Source organism: Diadema antillarum, unplaced genomic scaffold, assembly GCF_040938485.1.
Source record: "Diadema antillarum isolate AM-2024a unplaced genomic scaffold, OU_Dant_1.0 seq00001558_RagTag, whole genome shotgun sequence".
NCBI classification, from domain to species: Eukaryota; Metazoa; Echinodermata; class Echinoidea; order Diadematoida; family Diadematidae; genus Diadema; species Diadema antillarum.
Genome location: NW_027272284.1, coordinates 1,185,354 through 1,204,733, shown reverse-complemented (window position 1 = coordinate 1,204,733; position 19,380 = coordinate 1,185,354). Strand labels below are relative to the sequence as shown.

The 19,380-nt window shown below is 36.8% G+C and overlaps 1 protein-coding gene across 1 annotated transcript in view; it reads right to left on the bottom strand.

Moving 5' to 3' along the window:
• Positions 1 to 18,751, bottom strand: part of LOC139710715 (TPR repeat-containing protein DDB_G0287407-like) — a 72,105-nt gene extending 53,354 nt beyond the window's left edge. Inside the window, exons 1-2 of the mRNA XM_071622634.1 lie at positions 18,580 to 18,751; positions 3,747 to 4,015 (exon numbers count right to left, since the gene is read on the bottom strand). Of these exons, the coding sequence (XP_071478735.1) occupies positions 3,747 to 3,980 (234 nt within the window). The 5' untranslated portion in view covers positions 3,981 to 4,015; positions 18,580 to 18,751. The remainder of the gene's footprint in view (positions 1 to 3,746; positions 4,016 to 18,579) is intronic.
• Between the last annotated feature and the right edge of the window lie 629 nt (positions 18,752 to 19,380).

Here is a 19,380-nt window from a genome sequence, read left to right as displayed (position 1 = left end):
TATAACAAGCCGAAAAACAATAAATTTTCTGTTTGTTTGCTTGTTTGTTTACTCATTTTGCTAGTGGCACTCATCAGATTTGCATTGCATATGCAAAACTTGATAAAAGCGTAGGTATGTGACTAGAAATTCGTCTTCTATTTCTGTGCATATATTTTGCCATTCATATAGTACATGAGTATAGGAGTGGCGGCCATTTTAAATTGAAAATAAGCTTAAAATACTAAATGTACCTCTTCAAATGAAAAATGTCTTGCATGTGCAAGTAGAATTACTCAAGGAACAAAAATTTAAAAAAACTTTGATGGAATAATTGGTCATAAAATGGACATAACTGGGATTATCATGGCCGAATTTTGCATTTTGCCGAAAATGCTCAAGGTTACGCGAGTGGCATCAATCGGATTTGGAATCAGCACCCTCGAATTGACAAGAAACCATCAAAAAACATTGTATATATGAAAAAACAAGGTTAGGTACACTTTCTATGGAGCCTAGCCTTGACTAAAATACAGAATTTTGTAGAGGATGTCGGGAATATCTTCCCTCCAAGTTCTGTCTATTGTATTCACACGCAAGATCACCGAAGTGCTAAACTTGGAAGAATCAGACTCATTTCATGCTTTACAACAATCCACATTTCTCTGTGACCGCTTAACCAAATTTAATGGGGAGTTTTGCAAAACAGAGCTAAAATGTTATATTTGAAGACCCTAAGTAGCATTTTAAAAAAAAAGAATCATATTGGGTGTTATCAATGCAAAAATCTGACTGCATTTTTTTTTTGCACATACTGCAGTATATTCCCCCCCCCAAAAAAAAAAAATACGATCAGATTTTCGAATTGATAACACCCAATATGTGCTACTTCAGGGTCTTAAAATATAACATTTTAGCTCTATTTTGTAGAAAGCCCCTAAAATTCCTCATTTCTCTTTGACCACTGAAGTAAATCAAATGGGGTTTTCTGTAAGATGTGGGCAATGCATATGAGTTACAGTTTCATACCTTGGATTTGTATTTAGATTGATTCACTATTTTTTAAGATATCATTGCGGAGGGTCCCGTTGTAATTTGTTTTTGGACATACTGTAAACATACACTGTTAGTAGCATAGATATTCATTTTAAAGCATATTTGTTCACAAAGTATTTTTCTACGTTGCCTTTACAATGTACAGAAAAACGTGTCAGCAATACAATAGATGATACAGAAGGGCTACAGCTTATATAGCTTGATTTGCATGCAGCCCTCGTAAATAATATAAATGGGAAAAATAGGAGGGAAGGATGACTTGCATAGAGATAGGATAGAAGAAAGGAAAAAGGAAGGGAGAGGTCTGTCTGCTTTCGCTAAAGGTTTACACAAAGTTAGATCACCTGGATCACTGATCAGCAAGGCAAAATTAAGATCAAAGATAAAACAAAAACAAAACTTTTTATGAGGTTAGGACCAGAGTGGTGCCATTCCTATATTGTTAAATAGATAAAAAGTGATAAACTAAAGTATGCATAAACGCTTTTCATTCTACATCATGTAACTACAAAAACTTTATGAGCAGAGTTCAAATCATCTCATCGACAAACAGAGACACCTGTATAAAATTCACACAAAATCACACACTCATATAGACATACCACACTGATACTTTGTTTGCTTTGATTCTGTTTGTTTGGGTTCTTTTTTTTTTTTTTTTTTTTTCATTTCTGCTACATTTCTGTTGTATCTTATCTGCACGGACCTGGGGAAGAACGGTCCCGTGACTGAAGCTTGTGCTGTGCTTGGATAACGGAAGGAAATGAATGAAGTGAAAGTGCACAAACACGCATAAAAACACACAAACACCCAACTACTTGTAATTAGGCCAACAACCAAAGGTGGAAAATGAAAAAAAAAAACAATTTATGGCTGCTACTCAAATACTGAACAATCGGTGCTCATTTACCTTGATTTTGAGCAATTTGTCATCAGTTGCAATAAGAAATGACCCCCCCCCCAAAAAAAAAAAATGGTACAAGAATGATTAGTTGAACAAAAAGTGGCTTTGAAAGAATCATTGTGTCATGTGGTAGATGTGAATCCTTTGAAGACAAGATGATTTTGCTATAACACATGTATCCTACATGTATAGACATCTATAATGTACCCAACTGCTTGAGACTGTAGTCTTTCATGGGTTAATGTGGCAGAACAGAAACTAAACTGTTCATCCCGAAAAGAAATAGAAACTTTACTGGGCCAAGCGACTGAGCAAAAATAATGGAATAGAAACCATACATCATTAGCATGGCCATTTAAGTATCAAATCTTTAAAGAGCACACAACTTCTTGAAACCTCACAAAGTACATTATAATCGTATTTGTTCAAGAAGTCAACATGAAATGTCTTTGTTCATCCAAAAGTTGACTTTTGACCACTACTCTGTGGTTTTGATTCAGTCTCGAGATGTTTTTGCTGCTTGTCTATAGAAGTATATTACACACGCGCATACATATATTATACAGTCCATATGCATACCACTGGATACAGACTATGAGTATACACATTATAATACATGTATGTACCAAGCAGTTATCAGATAACACCTTGTATATGTACACTGTATTGATTGCCTTGATGTGGCAGAACAGAAACTAAACTGTTCATCCCGAAAAGAAATAGAAACTTTACTGGGCCAAGCGACTGAGCAAAAATAATGGAATAGAAACCATACATCATTAGCATGGCCATTTAAGTATCAAATCTTTCAAGAGCACACAACTTCTTGAAACCTCACAAAGTACATTATAATCGTATTTGTTCAAGAAGTCAACATGAAATGTCTTTGTTCATCCAAAAGTTGACTTTTGACCACTACTCTGTGGTTTTGATTCAGTCTCGAGATGTTTTTGCTGCTTGTCTATAGAAGTATATTACACACGCGCATACATATATTATACAGTCCATATGCATACCACTGGATACAGACTATGAGTATACACATTATAATACATGTATGTACCAAGCAGTTATCAGATAACACCTTGTATATGTACACTGTATTGATTGCCTTGATGTGGACCCGTTGTGTAGCTCATCCAGTGGTGGACTGAAGGTTGGTAGAATGGTATTTATTTATCATTCTGAATTCTGCTTATAAATACTATACCATTTTTGTAATTTTATAAGTGCTCTCAGCCTCATGGAAAGAGTGTATTGAACAGTCATTGTATTGTGTTCTTGCATTGTTTTGTATTCCATTGATCATTCATTTTGCTGGCAATTAGCATACAGTATAATTATCACATCATAGCACAGCTTCCTCTGGAAAGTAAACAAAGTTTGCACATTTTTCTTTCAGAATTGTATCACGCAATGAGAAATGACGGAAAGCTTGTATACTGTAAAACATTCCACATTGACAATGCCTTATTTGCTCATTTATTTTGATCTATCTACTTCTTATTCTCATTTTGTCTTCATGAGAAGCTATTTAACTGGCATTTCAATCAGTCTTGTCAACAAGTAATCACACAAATAAACAAACAAACAAACAAACAAACAAACAAATCGCAAGTGCCCTATAAAGTTGACATTACAAAAATCTGCCTTCACAGAGTATGAAGGAGAGCTAACGAATCGAACACAGAGAATTCGGCATAAACCATTTCTGTGCTATGGGCTTTCCACAGTGTAGACAATCTACGCAGTATTCTTCACCAGTCTGCACTCAGAGCACCAAAAGGGTTAAGTCATGATGTTATACCTTCTTCACCAAGATCTCTCTCTCGTTCTGGAAGTCGTTGAAAGTCGATGACACAAAAAGCCGGACGACCTTCCATCCCGTCAGGGCCAGCGGGTTCTTCGACTTTGACAACTTGAAGAGTCGACACTGGTCGTCGATCTCGCGCCAGACTTCATCGACCACCTCAGAGACCGTCTTTGCGTCGGTCTTCCAGGGCCACGTTAGCACTCCCGGCTCGGATGCACCCACTTCCATGGTGGTGACTGAGGCTTGTGCTTAAGCTTCGGAAACTGAAACATGACATACGACAGGAAGGATGAGGCCTGTTGTCATTAAGCAATGCAAACAAGTAATCGGACAACCATTTCAGCTTTACATCAACCATACAAGTATAGAAGAACTTTGCAGTTGGTGCAAACTTTGTCTTAATAATTTTGTTAACCCTGCACCAGCCCCAATGATATTAAATACCGCACATACATCACACTGTATGATATAATTGAAAATTGTATAACATAAATAATAATTCTTTCCCTAATATTTCAGTATATTTAGAAAAAATTGGTGGTAATAAAAGGTGGGTCCCACCTTCTATTAGGTGCCAGGTAAAAATGGCAGAGGTAAAAATGGCAGAGGTAAAAATGGCAGAGGTAAAAATGGCAGGGGTAAAAATGGCAGAGGTAAAAATGGCAGAGATAAAAATGGCAGAGGTAAAAATGGCAGGGGTAAAATTGGCAGAGGTAAAAATGGAAGAGGTAAAAATGGCAGATGTAAAAATGGCAGAGGTAAAAATGGCAGGGGTAAAAATGGCACAGGTAAAAATGGCAGGGGTAAAAATGGCAGAGGTAAAAACGGCAGAGGTAAAAATGGCAGCGGTAAAAATGGCAGAGGTAAATAATTATGTGGTAAAAATGTCAGAGGTAAAGTTGTCAGTGGTCGAATTGTCAGTGGTCAAAATGCTAGAGATAAAAATGCCACTGATAAAAATTTAGTCGTTGAAATGTGAGAGGACGAGGTAAAATTGACAGAGATTTTTTCCCTTCATGTTTCTGACACCTTTCTCGCAATACGTGTTTTTCGTGCCTTCTTCTCCTGAAATAAAGCACGGGGGAGACCGGGGAGAAATGGGACACGGGGAGAAATATGGGACACTCATGTAACTTGAAAAACGCTCGGCCAGTCAACAATCGAATTATATCAGTAAAAAGATGAGCCTCGGTACACCTGAAAATGGACATATTAACCACTATACAGCTCTACAGGTATCTTGTCAGTAAAATATCAAACTCACTTTAGATCTGGTAGATCCTATACTATATTAATAAGTATTTTTAAAAGCGTGCAAACTTCTGAAAATAAAATTGCTTGATAACAGACATGCAGGTATGAAAAATGATATTAATTGCACGGATCTTTTACTGTTTCCATTTGGTTTCCGTTACCACTGGGAGAAATTTAATAGGGCAGTGTTACATTTCTCCCCGCGGCACATGCAAAGAGAGTCTTGCAGAGCTTCAGCGATCCCTGTGTAAATTGAATCGCGATCATTATGGTAGTCATAGGCGGTGATTTCAATCTACCTGGATGGGATTGGATTGGATTTTCTTACTGTTGTTGTATAACGAGGGAACAACGTCATTTTCGATGGCTGAATCTACCAATCTTTAGCAACACACCATGTTGATAACGTAATGGAATCTGACTTTGGAGCAACAGCTAACTTTGAAAGGCATCAAATATTTAATTTTTTTCGTCTGCGGATTCGTTCAACAATGATTGAAAGAAATTCCATGGCAAACTATCAGGTTTTACTCTCACTAGAACAGTTTATTGCTAAAGTTCGTCTCCAGTTTTAATAGGCATAAGTTTGTAAAGTGACCACAAAGTTTTCATTAAACTTCGAGATTTTTTTTTTTTGGCGCCATGTGATACTTAAACAATGTAATAAAATATTTTGCAAAAGCTTATTTGTTTTTGCGCCGTGTGATACTTGAACAATGTAATAAGATATTTTGCAAGAGCTTAATTGTGTCTGCCGATACATCTGCTGTAGTTTTTTTTTTTTTGCGTTTTGTATTTTTACTTCTACATATGCCGTGATCAGGCCTTGTGAGATAAATAGGCTCCTACGAAACCTAAATGTGAGAAAATAATATTGAACAGGTGAAAAATTAGCGGTTTGCTTCGACTATGTCTCCTTCACTTCTTTACACTAAACAGTTCAAGAAATGAAAAATAATGACAATATACTGGCCAGGACGTGAGCGAAATTCGTTTGTGTAAGAGTGTGTATGTGAGAGTATGTATATCTGCGTATATGTGACCCTGCACCTCAAAACAAAAAGTCGACATTAATTTTTAGTTAAGACCACATTCTGAAAGAGCAGACTTTAAGCTTTAAAATGATGTATAACTCAAATCAAATGGACTCTCCTAACCTATCTAAATATCGGAAAGAAAGCACAAACTCAGGAAAAGTGTGAACTGAGAAAAGAGGCTCTGAAGTACAGTGTCTATTCAAGCGCTTAATCTTTACCAAACCGTGCTGGCTGTGCGATGAATTGGACAAAAAAACAGGAAGTAAACCACCACAGTAACAACAATGAAGGGATTATCAGATCAAACTGAAATCAAGCACGCCTCATTAACACATTCTGTCCATAAGTAATGCCAACTTTCAAAGCAGTAGCACCATCCTTTCAAAAGTTATTAGAGTTGAAAGTAAAGAGTGTGGAAAAGGTTTTTCAGAAATGAAAAAGGGATTCTAAAGACACAACTAATCATACTATTCTACCAAAAATGTTCGAGATAAACTGCTAAAAAACACACTTTCCTGCCCGTTTTATGATGCCAAATTTTAGCACAATGTAAAAGAAGACCCCCTCTTTCAGAAAATATGAAAAAGTCAAGTTCGGCTAGGTTGACCCATTTCACTTATTTTCAGTCCTCACGCAAAATCAGTGTGTGCGACTTTATGTTCGTTTTGAGGTACACTGTCACATATGTTTATACCAAAAGTGGGTTCGTGTGTGTGTGTGTGTGTGTGTGTGTGTGTGTGTGTGTGTGTATGTGTGTGATAACTTCATTGGGCGAAACAACGTAGGATTAAACAAACTGTTTATGGGCTTTGCAGCATTGTTTGAACCCCCTTGTAATGATAGGAAATAATAATAATAATAATAAAAATAATAATAATAATGATAATAATAATAATAATAATAATAATAACAATAATAATAATAATGATAATAATAATAATAATGATAATAATAATAATACTGAATAATGAAATAATTTCCCATAGGACTACTAGGCTTTTAGCTGGTTTATTATTTCTCTGCACACAGACAGATTACGCCACTGCACTTGAATCAAACCCAGAATAATGATAGTGCTCTAAACTATCTAAAACATAATTCATTCAATATTCTTCAAACCTGCAATTTGGATTTGAAAATTCGATAAATACAGTTTGCTCTGGCTAGGTTATTATTCAAAACCTCTTCATACGTTTATATCTGACGAAATCGCTCTCATTATACTTCTGACATTGTACTTCTGCCATTTTTACCTCTGCCATTATTACCTCTGCCGTTTTTACCTCTGCCATTTTTACCTCTTCTATTTCTACCTCTGCCATTTTTACCCCTGCCATTTTTACCTCTGCCATTTGTACCCCTGCCATTTTTACCTCTGCCATTTTTACGTCTGCCATTTTTACCCCTGCCATTTTTACCTCTGCCATTTTTACCTCTGCCATTTCTACCTCTGCCATTTCTACCTCTGCCATTTTTACCTCTGCCATTTTTACCTCTGCCATTTTTACCTCTGCCATTTGTACCCCTGCCATTTTTACCTCTGTCATTTTTACCTCTGCCATTTTTACCCTGCCATTTTTACCCCTGCCATTTTTACCTCTGCCATTTTTACCCCTGCCATTTTTACCTCTGCCATTTTTACCTCTGCCATTTTTACCCCTGCCATTTTTACCTCTGCCATTTTTACCTCTGCCATTTTTACCTCTGCCATTTTTACACCGAACCTTTTATTAGGACCACTTTGTTGAACATTACTTATGTCTATATCTTGGCCATTTCAACATTGATTTTAATGAAATAAAACTTTTGATTCCTCATGAAATTGTATGCTCAATATTTCATATTATGATGTTTAAAAGTGGTTTCTAATTATCTCACAAAAAGTCTGAAAAAAATCTGAATACCCATCTCGACCAAAATTATACCATCCATGCTAAATATGTATTTTTTTTTAATAGCACATTTACAGTGGCGAATCCGGAGGGGGGCGCACTGGGTGTGTGCCCCCCTTTATTTTTTGGTAAAACAAAAGAGATGAAAAGAAAGTGTCAACTGATGAAACCCGAAGTGGTACCAAAAATATTTTTGTGCACCCCCCCCCCTTTTATGGAATTCATGGATCCACCCCTGTATCTACCCTTATTTACTCAAAGACAGGAGTAGATTTTGTTTTAATAAGGCCATTATCAAAATCAAGCAACTGTTTTGATGGCGGTCTTTTTTAATCATCATTTCCAAAAGATAAATGACATGATTGCAGGAAAGAATGGCATATTCAGACGGCTCATTAGCTTTAAATCAGCACTTCATTAGTGAATTGCTTTTCTGAGAGCTCAATTAAGCAGGTTTAATAATCACGAACCACGACAACAAACATTCTATTGGGAAAGTCTTACACATAAGCTCTCACTATACGACCTACACTGTAATTGCCAAGTTAATGACAAATTGGTATTCTGGTGTTTCAGTTAGCGATGAAAGTAATGGAAATCACGTAAAGATACCAATGAGTGCAATTGAGCATGGCTACAGGTTTTGTGTGTGTGTGTGTGTGTGTGTGTGTGTGTGTGTGTGTGTGTGTGTTTCTCACCCTCTGTGATAAATGCTTATTGTCTTTTGCTCTTGATTTTAATTGTGACAGAAAAAATGGACCTTTCCAAACAGAGCATTTTATAAATTCATGGAGGTCTAGGGCAATTACCCAATGGGCAATTACCCAATGGGCAATTACCCCAACCCTCCCCCTGACCCTAACCCTAACCCTTGAACCTTACCCTAACCCTAACCCAAACTCTAGACCCTAAACCTAATTAACGCTAATCCTAATCTTTATTTTATAACCTTTTCACTTTGTACAAATATTTAGCCCAAACTCATGTGCCAAACAGTTTCAATTCAGGGATTCTGATCATGATAATTGCCGTGTCAGATCGAGATGCAATCCTGGACTCAATTGGGACCCTCCTATTGGATTATTGTATCTGAATGTAGGACCAAACTATGACAGATTGTGTCATTTAAAATGCACCAAACTGTACTACTGGCACTTGTTAACATGCATCACCTATAAAGGGCTTTTTACACTTGTACATTTTTACTTAGTCCCGTACCAACGGTGGGGCTAATGGGGGGGGGGGGGGGACTTAGCCCCACCGTTGGTACGGGACTATCCTTAGGCCACTTTCTGTTTACACTCGTTTTTGCCAAAGTGGGCTAGCCCCACCGATAGTTCGGTACTATCTGGCCCTGCAAAATAGCAGGGTTAGCACCGCAATTGCGGTGCCAAGCAAGTGAGATTGAACAGAACGAAAAAATAATCCTGGGCTAAGCGACGGAGACGAAGTCCGACCCTCACTGACCAATCAGAAACGAGGTAAACAAGTGCTGCCGGTGCGTGCGTGTACATGTACAGTACACAGCGTAATTATGAATATTCATGTGGTTTGGAAAGTCCGGGGCTAAGAAATACGAGTGTAAAAAGGTCAGTTTTCTCCTTAGCCCCGGACAAGAAATAGTGCGGGACTAATTGGCGAGTGTAAAAAGCTGAACAAATTGGTACGGGACTAACGATAGTCCTGGGTCAGAGAAAGTCCAGGGTTAAGAAACACAAGTGTAAAAAACCTTTAGAGTGACACAGATTGAATATCATGGGGAAGAATGTCAAATTCCGAGCCATTATGTGTGACATGTAGGCCTACAGGGGCGGATCCAGAAATTCTGTAAAGGGGAGGCGCTTTTGCAAAATTAAAGGGGGTGCACTCAGCCCTCCCCCACGCATTTTTTTATTGTTATTTCTTTGGTTTTAACCAAACTTAAAGAGGGGGCATGCGCCCGTTGCGCCCCCCCCCCCCCGGATCCACCACTGATGAAGGATAACAAAGTATATTCCTCAGACAGTTAATTCATACTTTTAGAATTATGATGTGTGTTGGGAAAAAATAGGTGCCAAAGAGAATTGATAACCATTTTAACTCACTTAAGAATGTAAAAAAAACATGAATCCCCACCTCAACCAGTAGGCCTACTGTACAGCCTTTGAACAAAAAGTGTGATTTCTCTTTTGTATTAAAAACAAAACAAAATCATTCCATGAAGTAATGAACTCATCCATTACTACACAAGTTTAAAATGGCTATCTCCTTAAACAACAAGCTCAAAATTAAGGAACAACATACATTTTCATTACAAGTAACAGAATACATCACCATATTTTTATATGTTAAACACACTTTTCATTTCTATTTTAAAAAACTAAATCAAAACATCCATTTCATCAGCACCATGCATACACAGCTTTATCCCTTTTCATATCTTTGCCATTCACCACAATTGTGTTGTTTGTAGCAGCTTGAATCAGGGTATCAATGGGTGATTTCAAGTTCGGTGCTAGTGCTCAACTCAGCACTAGCACCGGCGATAAAACCGAACTTGAAATCACGTCGGTGTTGAGAGTTAACCTCAACATGGCAAGTGCCGTAACGTGTACCGCCCACAAACGTACACCTTTTTTTGTGTTCACAAATGGACCTATGGATCAAAGGTTAGGAGTCATAATTAAATGCACAGTGATCTTTGACCTTGTGGTGACCATCAACTCCCCAAGGTACAGCTACCATCCAAGTTTGGTCACAAATATACTTATGGATGAAGTTATGACCCATAATCAAAACGCGCCCAAAAAACTTAACATTGGGCCCTAAAAGTTCATTGACCCCTGTCTGTGACCTTTTACCTTGTGGTGACCATCAACTCCCCAAGGTACAGCTACCATCCAAGTTTGGTCACAAATATACTTATGGATGAAAAGTTATGACCCATAATCAAAACGCGCCCTAAAAACTTAACATTGGTCCCTAAAAGATCATTAACCCCGGTCTGTGACCTTTGACCTTTTGGTGACCATCAACTCCCTATAAGGGTACATCTACCAGCCAAGGTTGGTCACAAATAGACTTACGGATCAAAAGTTATGGTCCATAATCGAAACGCGCCCTAAAAAACTTAACATTGGGCCCTAAAAGTTCATTGACCCCTGTCTGTGAACTTTGACCTTGTGGTGACCATCAACTCCCCGAGGGACATCTATCACCCAAGTTTAGTCACACACGGACTTGTGGATCAAAAGTTATGACCCATAATCGAAATGTGCCCTAAAAACTTAATATTAGACCCTAAAAGTTCATTGACCCCGGTCTGTGACCTTTTACCTTATGGTGACCAAACTCCCAAAAGGTACATCTACCATCCAAGTTTGGTCGCAAATTGACTTATGGATGAAAAGTTATGACCCATAATCAAAACGCGCCCTAAAAACTTAACATTGGTCCCTAAAAGATCATTAACCCCGGTCTGTGACCTTTGACCTTGTGGTGACCATCAACTCCCTATAAAGGTACATCTACCAACCAAGGTTGGTCACAAATAGACTTACGGATCAAAAGTTATGGTCCATAATCGAAACGCGCCCTAAAAACTTAACATTAGGCCCTAAAAGTTCATTGACCCCTGTCTGTGAACTTTGACCTTGTGGTGACCATCAACTCCCCGAGGGACATCTACCACCCAAGTTTAGTCACACACGGACTTGTGGATCAAAAGTTATGACCCATAATCGAAATGTGCCCTAAAAACTTAAAGGACAAGTTCACCTTCATAAACATAAGGGTTGAGAGAATGCAACAATATTAGTAGAACACATCAGTGAAAGTTTGAGGAAAATTGGACAATCGATGCAAAAGTTATGAATTTTTAAAATTTTTGTGTTGGAACCGCTGGATGAGGAGACTACTACACCTTGTGAGTCATTTGCGTACAACAGTATAAAGAAAATGTATAAGAAAATTCAACATATTTTCACTTTTTTCGCATAATAAAAGAGCACTTGACTTGCCTGTTTCTAAAGGCAGGGGGAATAATATTACCCATAACATTTGTCGGTAACGAGTCAGGGGAATGTGTACTTTTTTCAAAAGATGGAATTTTGTGAAATTCTCTTTATATTTTCCTTATATTGTTGTACGCATGTGACATCGTACACTGTAGTAGTCTTCTCATCCAGCGGTTACTGCACAAAAACTTCAAAAATTCATAACTTTTGAACGGATTGTCTGATTTTCCTCAAACTTTCAATGATGTGTTCTACTAATATTGCTACTTTCTCTCAAACCTTATGTTTATTAAGGTGAACTTGTCCTTTAATATTGGACCTTAAAAGTTCATTGACCCCGGTCTGTGACCTTTGACCTTATGGTGACCAAACTCCCAAAAGGTACATCTACCATCCAAGTTTGGTCACAAATAGAGTTACGGATCAAAAGTTGTGGTCCATAATCGAAATGCGCCCTAAAAACTTAACATTGGGCCCTAAAAGTTCATTGACCCGTGCCTGTGACCTTTGACCTTGTGGTGACTATCAACTCCCCAAGGGCCATCTACCACCCAAGTTTAGTCACAAACCTATTCAAAAGTTATGACCCATAATCGAAACGCGCCCTAAAATCTTAACATTGGGCCCTAAAAGTTCATTGACCCCTGCCTGTGATCTTTAACCTTGTGGTGACCACCAACTCCCCAAGGTACATCTACCATCCAAGTTTGGTCGCAAATTGACTTATGGATGAAAAGTTATGACCCATAATCAAAACGCGCCCTAAAAACTTAACATTGGTCCCTAAAAGATCATTAACCCCGGTCTGTGACCTTTGACCTTGTGGTGACCATCAACTCCCTATAAAGGTACATCTACCAACCAAGGTTGGTCACAAATAGACTTACGGATCAATCGAAACGCGCCCTAAAAACTTAACATTAGGCCCTAAAAGTTCATTGACCCCTGCCTGTGATCTTTAACCTTGTGGTGACCACCAACTCCCCAAGGTACATCTACCATCCAAGTTTGGTCACAAATACACTCACGGATCAAAAGTCATGGCCCATAATCAAAACGCGCCCTAAAAACTTACATTGGGCCCTAAGGGTTCATTGACCCCTGCCTGTGACCTTTAACTTTGAGGTGACCTTCATACTTGGCAAAAGGTAAAACCTTGTATGACCACTCTTTCCTCCAAGTTTGATTCAAATTGAAACCTAGAGTACAGAGTTATTCAAGTTATTATAGCGTTACGGACAGACGACGGACGGACGCCAGAGGCGATCCCTACTTTAGTCTCCCGTCACCTCCGGTGGGCTCTACAAATATTATGACGTATTTCCGGTTGCTGGTGCTGGGCTAGGTGTTGAATGTCGTCTGCTGAACCGAGCTCCGCCGTCTGTGTTTGATAGCGATTTACGTGCTTTTTCCCTATTGACTAACACCAGCCCCTAGGGATTATCATTTTCCTCATTTCAAGTTCGGTGCTGGTGTTAGCGTTGCCGTGCGATACCCGTATTCACTTCCATAAGAGATGCACGTTTTACGCGCAAAGTCTATGCTAATGTAATGGTCGCCCACGTAAAGAACACGAACACACCAGTCATGGCCGTAGAAATCTGAGCCTGGGAGCAAAATAAAGATAATTGCGTTTTAAAGAAGTGACAAAATTTGTGCCATTTTAATCAGTCTCCCTCGTTACGTGTCTAAAACTAAGCAGTTTTGGCTAAATCTTTTTATATTTGACTTTAACTATGCGCCACCATAAAAAGACTTTAACTATGCGCCACCACTTTTTTCTTCGCGCAATTCCCGCGGAGCTCGCGGTGCTGTGATCCAACACCTACATATTATGTAGTGCTGGTGATCGATAATTCTTATCGGTATCGCCTCGTTAATCTGACCGTCGGTGTTGGAGGTCTTGGGGCTAGCACTAGCACTAGCACCGAACTTTTTTTTTTAGTTGTATGTTTTGTAAAATCATAACACAAACATAATCAAATCATTTACAAATGATTAGAAAAAGTGTGAATAAAACACACACAAAAAAAGAAAAAAAAAGGTGACAAGACGTTGAAAATAACCTAAAATATCGAGTAAGTAATGCACGTGTACCAAGCCACCGACGCAATAAATAGACTACATACATAAACTTAAACAAATATGTCATCACAAAAAGGGGTTCTTCAAACTGACACTGTACTTGCAGCCCTTATCTAGAAATAGAAGGAAAAAAAATCAATCCATCAAGGGTCAATGAAAACAGGACACACTACACGTGCTTAAACACATCATGTACTAATATCACACGTTAAAACCAACCCTATTTCTCGAACTCTGAACTCATCTGTTTAAACAGAAACAAACATTAAATTGTAGAGAGCGTCCTGACCCCAGTGACCCAAGGGGGAAAGAAAACATAATTTATGGGCCCAGAATTTGTATCTAATGTAGACCTTGTCAATGCCAAAACTATAATGTTACTCCCACTGGAAAATCACGGTGGCATGGTACTGTACATGTATAATCTGTATTTCATACAATGCACTGTACATAATATATCAATTAAACTTTTTAAGGCAATACAAACAAAAAAACATACTGAGAGGAAGACAAACTAGCTTCTACATAATCATAAACTGAATCTCAATTTTCTAAAATGCTTAGGGAGCTTATATAGTGTTCTTCTTAGCCAAGTAATATTCTATTTCCTTTTGTTTGTTAACAAATGATTAAAAGGCAGTCACATTAGGTAACTCATTTTTAGATTTGCAAAGATATATGAAATATTTCACCAATAAAATAAGATATGTTACAAATTTGTCTTTAGGAACGCCAAAGAGTTTTTCTTTAAGTTGTGAAAATGAAACTGGCATCATAACGTTGCAATAATAAATCTAACAAGGCTTTCCAAATGGAAGAGACCTTGTCACACTCACAAAATAGGTGGACCATAATTTCTTCTTCTCTATCACAAAAAAAAAAACACAGTTTGATGAATCTTTCCGATTGATTTTATGCAAAAATCCATTCAAAGCTATGGATTTATGAAATATTATAAAACGAACGTAGCGTAGTGTCAATTGTACAAATAAAATCATTCTTGTGTATATCTTCCCATATGTTGTCCACAGGGACTGTTATTTTGTTTTTCCAATAATCATATCTTTAATCAGGATGATATTGAACATTCATTAATTTATAAGCGTGAGACGGTACTTTTCTTGTAGCAATCAACTTTGTGATTAAAATATCTTGAACATCCACTTTATGTAAATATGTATCACTTAACCATTCCCCTGGGATTTGTTTCATAAAAAAATTGAATTTTTTCCTATCCGATCGAGGGATATTAAAATCCAGAATCAATTCTTCAAACAATTTATGGCCAGGAAGGGGAGGGTTCAATGAATCAGAGATTGTCAAAACATTCTTATCAAACCAAGTATCAGAATAAAAATACTTTTTAGATTTTGATCGGATAAATCTATTAAACCAGAGTGACTGACAAGCGCCCATCTCCGAAAATTTACAATTAAATAAATCTATTGTAGCATATTCTCTGTAAGTATACCACGTGCGTAAAGAACCTGCTACTTGAGAGTTTCCCGGGGACTGTAAATTTGTTTCAGAGGCATATATATATGATTTCCGTAGTATAAAAGGGTCTCGGTGAAATTTTTCCAAAGCAGATATTTCAATTAATTTCCATGCTGACTTGAAATCACCATCAAGTAAGTGCTTAACCCATGACATTTTCTGAGCTAAAGCAAATACATATGAGTCAATCATTCTTAAACCACCATTAATATAATCGTTACACATATATTTCCTTTGGACCCTGTCTTTACCGCCACTCCAAATAAATTAAAAAACAAACTACTCAACTCATTAAAAAAGAAAGTGGTATCTTGATACTAAGAACAGAAAAAAGATACAATAATTGAGGAAGAGCAAGAGATTTGATAACACATATTTTACGAATCAAAGACAAATTTCTCATTCGCCAACAGTTTACAATCTGAGCCATTCGTTTTAACTTTTCTTTATAATTTAAATCAAAAATTGATCCCAGATTTAATGAAAATTTAACTCCCAAAGAATTGAATGTAGAAGTACAAGTAATCCATTTAATTCCTTTATTTTGTTAGGGAAATTCTTGACATCCTCTCTTTGAGCCTATCCAAATTGCTTCAGTTTTATCTAAATTAATTTTACATCCAGAATATCTACCAAATGTCTCTAAAATATCCAAAAGAGTGTTGAAGGAATCTCTTGCCCCATCAACAAAACAAACTGAGTCGTCGGCAAATAACGATATTTTCACTTCATGATCCCTAACTTTTATCCCTTTAATCTATTCATTCTGACGAACATATAAGGCCAAAATCTCAATGACAAATAAGAACAAGTACGGTGAAATGGGACATCCTTGAAATATATCCCGTTGCATTGAAACGCGATCGGTTAGAAATCCATTATTCATAACGTATGTCAGTCTTGTTGTATACAAAGTCTTTATCCAATCAATAGAAGTAGTTCCGAAGTTAAAGTGTTTTTTGAAGTGCGAAACAAAAAATCATGATTTACACTGTCAAAAGCTTTTTCAATATCAAGTAATATCAACGCACCTGCAATATCATTAGACTGAGTATATTCAATAATATCAAGAATTAATCGCACATTATTACCAATATTTCTGCCTTTTCAGAAACCAGATTGATCTTGGTGGATTAATCCATTCATAAACTTTTTTATGCGGTTTGCCAAACATTTTGCTAATATCTTATAGTCCACAGTCAATAATGTTATTGATCGATAGTTCTTAACTAAAAGTGGGTCTTTATCCATCTTTGGAAGGAGAATTATTACACCATTTCTCTGATACATAGACATTAATTCATTTTGCAAAGAATAATTATATGAATCCATTAACATATCATTAATATCTGACCAAAATACTGTGTAGAATTCAATTGGAAATCCATCAAAACCAGGAGTTTTATTAAACTTCATGGATTTGATAACATCAAATATCTCTTGCTTTGATAAGGGATTCTCTAAAAAATGTTTTTCCTCTTCAGAGAGTTTGGGATAACTACTTTGTCGAATAATGCTTCACTAATATCTTCCTTTTGTACTTCTCTCTCAAAATTGGAATAAAGATTACAATAAAAAGAATGAATCTCTTTTGAAATTCTATCTGGATCTGTTATCACATTACCTTGTGAATCCTGAACTCTACTAATAGTTTTCTTTCGCCAAGATCTATTTTCTAAATTACAAAAATATTTAGTACATTTTTCTCCTTCTTCTAACCATCTTACTTTTGATCTTACTATTAAACCTTTAGTTTCAAAATCATAAATTTTATTCAATTTATCTTCCAGCTCTTCAAGTTTTAACAATTGGGGATCATCGTTAGGAATTAAGCAAAGATTTTATCTTATCTATATCATCTCTTAATTGATCCTTTTCTTTCTTTCTCTCCTTTTTCTTCCTTGTAGTATACTCAATACAAATTCCAGATAAAGTACATTTTAAAGAATCCCATAAGATATTAGGATTACATTCTGAATCTTTATGAAATTCTTTAAATTCTTTTACCTTATCCTTTATCAGATTAATAAAATCACTATCATGTTGTAGATAGGAACAGTTTAGTTTCCAATATCCTCTGCCTCTCAATAATTGATTATCATTAAACTGAATAAAAACAACTGAATAATCTGACTGAATATTTGGTAGAATTTTGGATTTTACAGTTACTCAAACAATTATTTGAAACCAGAAAAAAGTGTAACCTGGATAATACTCGTGGTGTTTTTTGATGTCTTGTATATTGTCCTAATGTTGGATGATAGTGTCTCCAAACATCAATTAAATTATATCCATCAATAATAACTGAAAGCATATCACTAACCTTACAATTACAATGTTTCTGTCTAGTACCCTGATAATCTAGGGGGCCAATAACAGCATTAAAATCTCCACCGATAATCAAGGAGGAATAAATTGTCGATCTTGTCTACCTCAGCAAATTCTTCCAATAAAAAAAAAAAAATCCGGGTCATCGTTATTGGGGGCATAGATATTCACCAGGATTACATCATCTAATTTAAGATCAAAAATCTACCACTGGGGTCATAAAATACCGAAATCACACGTACTGAGACTGAGTTTCTGATACGAATGGCCACTCCTCTACTATTGAAAGAAAAACTAGCAAACCAGGCGGATTCCCCCCACTGGGATTTCCAGGACATTTCGTCTCTTTTGTCAGAGTTTGTTTCTTGTAGAAGTATAATATCACTTTCAATATTCCTCATGTAATGAAATTTTTTTCTCCTTTTGACGTGATCCTGTATTCCCTGGCAATTAAAAGAACTCAGCTTGATTAACATATTTGATCACGTTTCAAATCTCTCTTGTAAAAATATCTTACTGAGCAACTTACAAAGTGTACAATGAATTCATATACAATGCAATGATTAATAATCAAAGTTATAGAACAGATTAACATATGTTTCTGTAGAGCGGGGGATGCATGGCACTAGACCTAGGATCACAGGCACAACTGAGTGGTCTTCAAATTCAAAGCAAAGCAGGCAGGGCGCCTATCCTACAGATACTCGGCTGCCTGCAAAAATATCAGAACTAAACTTACCTCAAAAGTCTAAGCTGTTAACTGATGGACATTCAAAAATTAAAGGCATCCACCGTGACAGAGGTCTACATCGCCGTCTTACTCATTCCTTCAGTGATGATCGTGCAGAAAAACGTACATTCATCACTCACCAGTCAGATCTACCCGCAGAATACTAGTAATTCGTCCTCTTCCAAACGTAAGCCTGAGAGAATCTGAGATTGTAAAATGTTTACACACAGTCTCGTGTCATCCCGGGGATCCCCTCAAGGAAGGTAATTAGTCTATGAAAAACAGACCCAACTTAACAGGACCGGGTTTTAACACTTGGTGAAATCCATGCAGGTTGGCATGTTTAAATATGGCAACATGTATCACCAAAAAGGGCAGGGGAAAGGGGGCTCAGGCCCCACTTTTTGTGTCCAATATGTATAGGAAAGCATATAGGGTGTAATCCCTATGCCCCCCCCCCCCTTTTTGTAAACCCCGGAAGTATTTAGGATTTTGAAGTTGTAGGCCCTACCAGAGAGATGTTTTTGTTTGTCAGCCGAAAAGCGGGAGCGCAGGAATTGTTGTTTTTTTTTTTCATGGCTTGTTTTTTTTTTTTTCATGGCTTGTTAGTTGATGAAACTCGGACGTGACACCAGAAATACAAACTGCCCCCCTTAAAAAAAGGATAATGGGAGCAAAAAAGATGATGATATAGAATGATAGTAATAATCGACATGTTATAATAATAATTATTATTATTATTGTCATTATTATTATTATCATGTTTATTATTATTATCATTACTTTTATTGTTATTATCATTATTATTAT